General features: G+C 64.5%; 2 protein-coding genes across 2 annotated transcripts; both read left to right on the top strand.

The window, feature by feature from the left end:
• Nucleotides 1-928: 928 nt before the first annotated feature.
• On the top strand, nucleotides 929-2,964 carry RDH8 (retinol dehydrogenase 8; the record flags this gene model as incomplete). The annotated part of the gene is made up of 6 exons (XM_082496668.1): nucleotides 929-1,034; nucleotides 1,694-1,855; nucleotides 1,932-2,111; nucleotides 2,194-2,287; nucleotides 2,376-2,559; nucleotides 2,645-2,964. The coding sequence occupies 6 exons, from the start codon at nucleotides 929-931 to the stop codon at nucleotides 2,867-2,869; spliced, it is 951 nt and encodes a 316-aa protein (XP_082352794.1). The 3' UTR covers nucleotides 2,870-2,964.
• Nucleotides 2,965-4,192: 1,228 nt separating this feature from the next.
• LOC309682544 (suppressor of SWI4 1 homolog) lies at nucleotides 4,193-8,468 on the top strand. The gene is made up of 12 exons (XM_082496654.1): nucleotides 4,193-4,262; nucleotides 5,033-5,203; nucleotides 5,348-5,449; nucleotides 5,748-5,798; nucleotides 5,890-6,060; nucleotides 6,726-6,802; nucleotides 6,883-6,990; nucleotides 7,073-7,196; nucleotides 7,288-7,366; nucleotides 7,456-7,585; nucleotides 7,660-7,817; nucleotides 8,016-8,468. The coding sequence occupies exons 1-12, from the start codon at nucleotides 4,245-4,247 to the stop codon at nucleotides 8,369-8,371; spliced, it is 1,545 nt and encodes a 514-aa protein (XP_082352780.1). The 5' UTR covers nucleotides 4,193-4,244; the 3' UTR covers nucleotides 8,372-8,468.
• The last annotated feature ends 157 nt before the right edge of the window (nucleotides 8,469-8,625 follow it).

Genomic DNA, 8,625 nt, shown 5'->3' with positions numbered 1-8,625 from the left:
CCCCTGTGCTCCCAGACCCACAGCAAGGACGGTGGGGTTTAGGGTGCAGAGCCCCCCAACCTGCTCCCAGACCCACAGCGCGGTTCAGGGGTGCAGGGTCCCCCCCACCACATTCCGAGCCCCACAACAAGGATGGCGGGACTCAGGGTGCACGGCCCCCCAACCTGTTCTCGGCCCCACAGTAAGGACTGCAGGTTTTGGGGTGCAGCGCTGCCCACCCTGCTCTCAGACCCACAGCAAAGATGGCAGGTTTTGGGGTGCACAGCCCCAAACCCCACTCCCAGCCCCACAGCAAGGCCAGTACCATTTGGGGGTTCAACACCCCCCTACCCCAACTCCACTCCCATCCCCACAGCAAGTCCGGGGGGCGTTCAGGGGACCCCCCCCACCCCACGGCGCAGCTGCCACTCGGCCGGGCTGACCCCCGGGGCCCAGCTGGCCGGAGTCACCCCATTGCCTCATCGCCTGAGTCATGGCTCCGCTCCCCCCTGGGTTTTCTATTTCCCAGCAAATATTTACCATCGTCTCTGCAGTAACAAGCCCCCGCGGATGCCCCCGGCCCCCCAAACCGAGCCACTGCCCCACCTGGGGGCTCTTGGGGACAACGCAGCCCCCTCCCCAACCCACAGCCACCCTGTCCCAGCTCCTCCACGGATCCCCATAACAGGTCCCTCACGGGCCCAGGGTGGGCAACCGGCTATAGGGCTGCCGGCCACAAATGCCATCGCCTGTCCCCATCCCACGTCCCATCGGGGGGGGGTGTCCCCAAGGGCTGCTGTGGCCCATGCTGGTGGGCACAGGAAGGGGCTGTGGCACTGAGGACCTTTGTGTCCTCCCCAGGGCTGTCCCCCGGGGAGGTTGATCCTGCTCCCACGTGACACCGGGTCCTGATCTCATAAGAGCCTTTGGACCTGAGGGCAGCGGAGCCATGGCCACCCCTGCAACCCGCACCGTCCTCGTCACCGGCTGCTCCTCCGGCATCGGCCTCGCCGTCGCCGTGAGGTTGGCGCAGGACCCCCAGCAGCGCTTCCAGGGTGAGGAGCGGGGAGGGGGACCCTTCCACGCTGTCCCAGGAGGGGACCCACGGCCCCACGTCTGCTCCACTCAAGGAGGGGATGGGAACCCCCCGGGATGGGGCAGCGGGATGGGGGGGGGGGGTGCCAGGTTTGGGGTCCCACCGCTATGCGCTCCCCCAATCCATCCAGCCCAGAGCGTTTTTCTCCTCACAGCCACCAGGACTTGAAGTCCTGTGGTCCCAAGCTTGCAGACCCCCCTCCCGAGTGCACCGAGGCATCCCTGTGCCCCCCACCAGGCGGAGCGGAGCTGGGGACATGGGGCAGCCCCACGGGGACACCGATGACATGAGCAGCACATGGCTGCGGGCGCACGTGCATGTAACCGGGGCCGGCAGCACGCTCCCACCCGTGTGGACAGACACACACACAGACGAGCTCGTGTAGCCCCCGCAGGCCATCTCTTATCCCTGTGCTGCTCACTGTCATACACACACACGCCTGTGTCCCCACAGCTCTGCTGCCCCACCACCGACCCCACACCAGGGCTGGGGATTAGTCCCGGGGAGGGGATTAAAGGCCGTGTTACCAAAGCAGCTTAGGGACTGTTGTCCTGGCTTGACCCTTCGACCCCGGCTGGCATCTGGGGCGCCCCTGACGGGTGCTGGGGGTCCCTACAGTCATCGCCACCATGCGGGACCTACGGAAGAAGGAGAAATTGGAGGAGGCAGCAGGACCGGCGCTGGGAAAGACTTTGAGCATCCAACGCCTGGACGTCTGCAGCGATAGTTCGGTGGCAGAGTGCATGAAGAGCATCCCCGGGGGACGGGTGGACGTGCTGGGTGAGCGGGGTGGTGGGTTTGGGGGCCACACGGGGCGGCCGCAGGGTGTCTCTGAGGCCCCCTCGTTGTGCCGCAGTGAATAATGCCGGTGTGGGGCACGTCGGTCCGGTGGAGAGTATCAGCATGGAGGAGATGAAGCGCATCTTCGAGACCAACTTCTTTGGGGCCGTGAGGATGATCAAGGCCGTCCTCCCTGACATGAAGCGGCGGCAGAGCGGTCACATCGTGGTCATCAGCAGTGTCATGGGGCTGCAGGGTGAGCTGGGAGGGTCCCGCTGTGAGGGGGGGGGTCTTGCTCCAAGAGAGTCTCACTGAGTTCAGCCCCTCTCTGCCTGCAGGGATCGTCTTCAACGACGTCTACGCAGCCTCCAAGTTCGCCGTGGAGGGATTTTGCGAGAGCCTGGCTGTGCAGCTGCTGCAGTTCAACGTCTTGTGAGTGTGAGGGGGGTACGGGGGGGACCCTCGAGGGCCCAAGGGTGGCTCTGGACTCCCACCCCGAGCACCCGCCCCGGCCCCACAGCGTCTCCATGGTGGAGCCGGGCCCCGTGAACACGGATTTCGAGCTGAAGCTGATGGAGGAAGTTTCACGCTCTGAGTTCCCCGGCACTGACCCGGCTACCGTGCGGTATTTCAAGGACGTGTACTTGCCGGCTTCCCACGAAATCTTCGCCACACTGGGGCAGAGCCCCGCCACCGTGGCCGAGGTGTGGGGCTGGGAGGAGTTGGCTTCTGGGGAGCTGTTCCTGGCCCCACACCGGCCCTGAGCAACGCCCCCATCTCCGCTCGCAGGCGATCGTGAACGTGATCGGAGCCAGGCGTCCAGCTTTCCGCACGCAAACCAACAGTCTCTACACGCCGTTGGTGGCCCTCAAGTACGCAGATCCCTCGGGGGATCTGTCCGTGAGGACCTACTACCGTCTGCTCTTTAACTACGGCACCCTCTTTCACCTCAGCATGGCTGCCCTGCGGTGCCTCACCTGCGGCTGCTTCCGACGCAGGGTCACCCCGCTCTGAGGGGGGCACTGCAGGGAGGGGGGCTCAGTCCCTCCATGGAGGGGAGCAGGGCTACGGTTGCAACCCTGCGCCCCCCCAGTATCACCCACAGCAGAACACACGGACGGCACTGGCAGCTGAACACGTCCCCTGGGGCATCAGAGCCAGAGAGGGGAGGGCTCACCCAGCAGGATGAGGTCCCAGTGGGGCTGAGACTTCCGTTGGATAGGGAGGAGGGGGGAAGGGAGCCTCGAGGGAGCCTGGAGGGGGAGTTGGGGGAAGCTGTGGGGTGAGGAGCTGGGGTAGGGGGAGCCTTGGGGACTTTGGGGAACCTTAAGGGTTGGGGAGCCTGAGGGGCTTTGGGGAATCTGGAGGGGTGGGGAGCCTGGGGGGATGTTCTGGGGGACCTGGGGGTGTTAGGGAGCCTGGGGGGGTGTCTAGGGGACTGGAGAGCCTGGAGCAGGAGGACCTGGAGGTGTTGGGGGGGTGGGTTCTGAGGGACCTGGGGAGTCCATGGGGGCTTTGGGGGTATTGGGGAGCCTGCGGGAGGGGGATCTGGGGACCAGGGGGGTTTCTAGGGGACCTAGGGAGCCCAGAGAGGGACTTGGGGGGACCTGGGGCCCTCTGGGGGAACGTGGGGAGCCTGAAGGGTGGCTCTAGGGGACCTGGAGGCTCTCTGGGGACCTGGGGAACCCAGAGAGTGGCTCTGGAGGACCTGGGGGTATTGGAGGGAGGCTCTGGGGGACCTGAGGGGGTCTCAGGGGGACCTGGGGAGCTGAGAGAGTGGCTCTGGAGCACCTGGGGATGTTGAAGGGCGGCTCTGGGGGACAGGGGAAGCCCAAAGAGAGGCTCTGGGGGAGCTGGGCGGGCTCTGGAGAACAGAGGGAGCCCAGAGAGGAGCTCTGGCAGACAAGGGGAGCCCGGAGGAGGTCTCTGGGGGTGTTGATGAGAGCAGGGAGAGGGGGTTCTGGGGGTCTCCAGTAAAGTCTGTGACTTCGCCCCCCTACAGCCGCCCACTCTCACTGACCTTCGCGCCGGCGGCGAGACAGGACGGCGGGCCCGGGGGGGTTCGCTGGGTTGGGTCGGGCCGGGCCGGGCCGGGCCGGGCGAGTGAGACGGCCCCGGCCCCTCAGGCCTCACCCCCCGCCATGGCGGGAGCAGGAAGGCCGGACCGGGCCGGTCTGAGCCGGGGAGGGGTCCCCGCAGTGCTGCGGGACCGGGCCGGGGTGGGGAACAGGCCGCGTAACCATGGCAACGGCGGGCGGAACGCAGGGCAGCGGCGCGGGGCGCGGCGGGCAGGGACCAGCCGGAAGTGACGTACAGGAAGTACCCGGAGTGGGCGGGGGGTGCGCGCCGGAAGTGGCCGTGGCCACATGGTGGCGGCGGCGGCGGCGAAATGGGGCGGCCGAGCAAAGTACGGGCCGGGACACGGCGGGGCGGTCGGGAAAGAGCCGCGGCTCGGCCGGGGATACGGGGGGAGGGAGACGGGCCGCGGCCGGGGGGAGCGGGAGGCGGAGCGGCCCTGGAGCGCGGCAGCGGCCTGGACCACCCCCCCCCCGGGGATCGGGCCCTCCTGAGGGGAGCCCGGCTGTAGCGGGGATCGGGGCTTGGGCCCTCGCGGGGGGGGACTAGAGGGGATAGGGGACCCGGCTATTCCGGGGATCAGGGTCTAAGGCCTTAGCGGGGGTGAAAGAAAAGGACGAAGGGCCCGCTTACTCCGGGGATCGGGAGGATCGCGCCCTCCCGGGGGGACAGCAGGGGATGGAGACATGGGTTGTCCCATGGTTTGGGGGCTCGGGCCTTCCCGGGGAATAAAGGGGGGGGGGGGGGGCTGTACCGGGGATCAGGGGCTCGGACCCTCCCGGGGGGCTGGAAGAAATGGGGGGGATTGGGGGGGGGGGGCAGCTATATCGGGGATCAGGGGCTCGGGTCCTCTGGGGGGCCTGGCTGTTGCGGGGATCGGGGGTATCGGGCCATCCTGGGGGCACAGTAGGGGATGGGGGGTCAGTTATCCCATGGATGGAGGACTCGGGCCTTCCTGGGGGGAAAAAAGAAGGGACAGGGGGCCTGGCTGTCCTGGGGCTTGGGCCCTCCCGGGGGGCAGGAGAGGATGGGGAGGAGGTGCTCCCCCTCTCCCCATCGAGGACCATCCGGTCCCCAGCACTGTCCACCCCCCCATCATAGAGCAAGAACCAGAAGAAGGAGCGGGCGGCGGCGCTGCAACAGGCCCAGCAGGAATTCGGCACCGTCCCGCACTCCTTCGTCTTCCACCGTGGCCGCGTCGGCAAGAATGTGCGGCAGCTGATCACCGATGTGCGGAGGGTGATGGAGCCCTACACCGCCAGAGCCCTCAAGGTGAGCTCGGGGGACGATCCTCCTCTGCCTGGGGGGTGGCCAGATCCTGCCCCGGCCCCAGGCTAAAGCAGAGCACTCACAGCCAGGAGACGGTTTGGTCAGGGGGAGCGGATTTCTCAAGGGCTCGGCCATTTTGTGCCACAGGTGCGGAAAAACAACTCCCTGAAGGATTTTGTGGCCGTGGCTGGGCCCCTGGGGGTGACGCATTTTTTGGTCTTCAGCAAATCGTCCTCCAGCATCAATTTTGTGAGTTGCACCATCCTCCCCGCGGCCTCTGGGTCTACCCCTCCACCCCCCTCCAGGCTCCTGGGGATTGGGGGGGGGCCCTCCGCAGCGGCTGTGCTCCCCCTCGGGGTGCTGGCACCTTTTTGGGGTGGCAGTTGGGGAGGTTTGCAGATGCAGATGATGACAAAATCCTGCTGAGTTCACGCTGTGATTCTGTTCAAAGTAAACGCACTGATGCATCTGTGCTGGGGGGAAGTAGGTCCCGGTGCTGGTGGTTTCCCCCGGTGCTGAGCGCCATTTCTCTCCCCCCCACACACAGAAGCTTTTTCGGCTGCCCGGTGGCCCGACGCTGACATTCAAAGTGATGCAGGTGGGTGCTTGCGGGAGTCCCTCCTTCCCCGCTGGCGCGAGGGGCAGCGTCTCGCTCCCTCCTCATCCTCCTGTGTGTTCCCCTCCTGCAGTACTCGCTGATCAAGGACGTGGTCTCATCCCTCAAGCGGCACCGCATGCACGAGCAGCAGTTCACCCACCACCCACTGCTGGTTCTCAGCAATTTCGGTCTCCAACAGATCCAGGTCAAGCTAATGGCCAGCATGTTCCAGAACATGTTCCCTTCCATCAACGTCCACAGGGTAAGCGAGGTGGCAGGGGGTGTCCCCACGCTGCAGGGAGGGGGCTCGCCCCCCATCCCACCCCCTCCTGTGTTCCTCAGGGTTCGATTCTGTTCTATATATTTATCAGCGATCTGAATGCCAAAGCGGGAGGTGCTGTTGACTCTCTTGCAACACCTTGTTGAGGGATCTGGATAGATTCGATCGTTGGGCTCTGATTAATGGGATGAAATTTAACTTAACGAGTCCAAATGCCGGATTCTGCACAGGATGGAGTAATGCTGGGCATGAGTATAAACTGGGGGAGAAGCAGCTCTGCAGGAAGGGATCTGGGGGTGCTGGAATGGTTGAAAGCTGCGCCGGGGAAGTTCACGCTGGACGTTAGGAAGCATTTCTTTACCGAGAGGGTGCTCAAACCCTGGAACAGACTTCCTTGAGAGGTGGTCAATGCCCCAAACCCGGCAGTGTTGGAGAGGCCTTTGGACAATGCCCTTAACAACATGCTTTAACTTCTGGTGGGCCCTGAATTGGTCGGGCAGTTGGACTACATGATTATTGTAGGTCCCTTCCAGCTGAAATCTAATCTTCTCTCCTCTTCTCTCTCCTCTTCCCTCTACTCTCTCCTCTCCTCTTCCCTCTACTCTCTCCTCTCCTCTTCCCTCTACTCTCTCCTCATCCTTCCACAGGTCAACCTCAACAGCATCAAGAGGTGTTTGCTCATCAGCTACAACGCGGAGACGCAGCTCCTCGATTTCAGGCATTAGTGAGTGTCGTGCCCGTGATTTTGGGGAACACCCTGTGCCCCGTGGCCCAGCACTGACCTCTTCCTCCTCCTCCTCGCAGTAGCGTGAAGGTTGTGCCCGTGGGTGTGAACAAAGCTGTGAAGAAGCTGCTGCAGGAGAAGTTCCCCAACATGAGCCGCCTGGAAGACATCAGCGAGCTGCTGGTGAAGTGCGTGGGGGGCACCGAGGGGGACAAAGGGCCCAGAGGCATCTTCCAGCCCATCCTCAAACGCGTTCCTGTCCCTTGGCAGGGACATAAACCTGTCGGAGAGTGAAGCTGAGCAGGATGGGACCCACAACGTCCTGGAGCTGCCGCAGGCGTACGCTGGCCGAGGCAACATGAAAGCACAGCAGAGCGCCGTGCGCCTCACCGAGGTCCGTGATGGTGGTGACGCTGCAGTTGCCATCGCCCTGAGGATGCGATCGAGCCTGACCGGGGCTCTCCGCATCCTCCCCGTTCCTGCAGATCGGACCTCGCATGACCCTGCAGCTCATCAAGGTGGAGGAGGGCCTGGCGCAGGGCAACGTGCTCTACCACAGCTTCAGTAAGTGCCACAAAGCGCCATCTCTGGTAAGCTGCCGGCACGGGGGGCTCCGACCGGGGCATCTCACTCCTTTCCCTGTGTGCTTGAAGTCCACAAGATGGAGGCGGAGGTGAAGGAGATTCTGGCGCGGAAAGAGGCGAAGCTGCAGCTGAAAGCAGAGCGGCGGCAGAAGCAGGAGGCGGACGTGGAGCGCAAACGGCGGCAGCGTGAGGCTCACAGGTAAGGGCAAGTGTCCGGCAGCGATGGGGTCTGGCAGCGGCCCGGCAGCGGTTGACATGATGGTGGCACCGCAGGGAGAAGAGCCTGGCAGGGATCCGGAGGAAACGGCAGCAGGACGGTGATAGCGATGCCGAGGATCCCGGTGCGCCGGAGCAGCAGGATGTGGCCGAGCAGTCAGAGGAGAGCGATGCTGAGTATTACCGGCAGGAGGTGGGCGAGGAGCCGGACAAAGGTGAGGCTGGAGGGGAACCAAGTCCCTTGTGCCCCCGCCTCCCGCTGACAGTGGCTGATGAAGCAAAAACCTTGAGCTCTCTGTGATCTCATTTCAAAGTAAACGCACTGACACGTCCGTCAGCCCCAACACTGCGCCCCCATCGGCGCTTTTTCTCTGAACGTCTTTTTTTTTTTTTTTTATCTATCCCCCCTCAAGATCTGTTTCCTGACCACAACAAGAGGAAGCGAAGCTCCTCAGGCGCTGCCCCGTTACGAAAGCGACGACGGCAAAACCAGACAGAGCATCCTGCTGCCCCCAGCCCTCACCCCACAGCACCGGGGAAGCGGCGGAAGGGAGAACCGGCACGGAGGGACTCGCGGCACCGTGGTAGAGCCAGGCAGGGGGCAGCTGGCCGAAAGCTGCACCGAGGAACTGAGCGCCCAGCCCGGGAGGGGACCGGTCCGGGCTCCAGCCGTGCCAACTCGAGGCCAAAGGGGCGAGGAGGGAAGCTGCTGACAAAGGGCAAGATGATTTTCCGTCGGCCTGGACGTGCCAAGAAGGGGAAACGCTGAGGCACCAGCTGCCAGCCACGCGCCGAGACTGTGGGGGGAAGAGGAAATGGGCCCCCTCCCTGTTCCTGCTCCTGTGCAATACACTGCTTGGAACTGCCTGTGGCTGTGCTGGGTTTGGGGGGGCCAAGTGCAGGGTGCTGCACCAGGGTGGGGCAACCCCCAGTATTGATCCAGGCTGGGGGTGAAGGGATGGGTGGAGAGCAGCCCTGGGGAGAAGGACTCGGGGGGGGGGGTTGGTGGGGGAGAAGCCGTGA

This window comes from Vanellus vanellus, assembly GCF_965231255.1.
Source record: "Vanellus vanellus genome assembly, chromosome: 30".
In the NCBI taxonomy this organism is placed as follows: domain Eukaryota; kingdom Metazoa; phylum Chordata; class Aves; order Charadriiformes; family Charadriidae; genus Vanellus; species Vanellus vanellus.
This window is presented reverse-complemented; position numbering and strand designations above follow the sequence as displayed.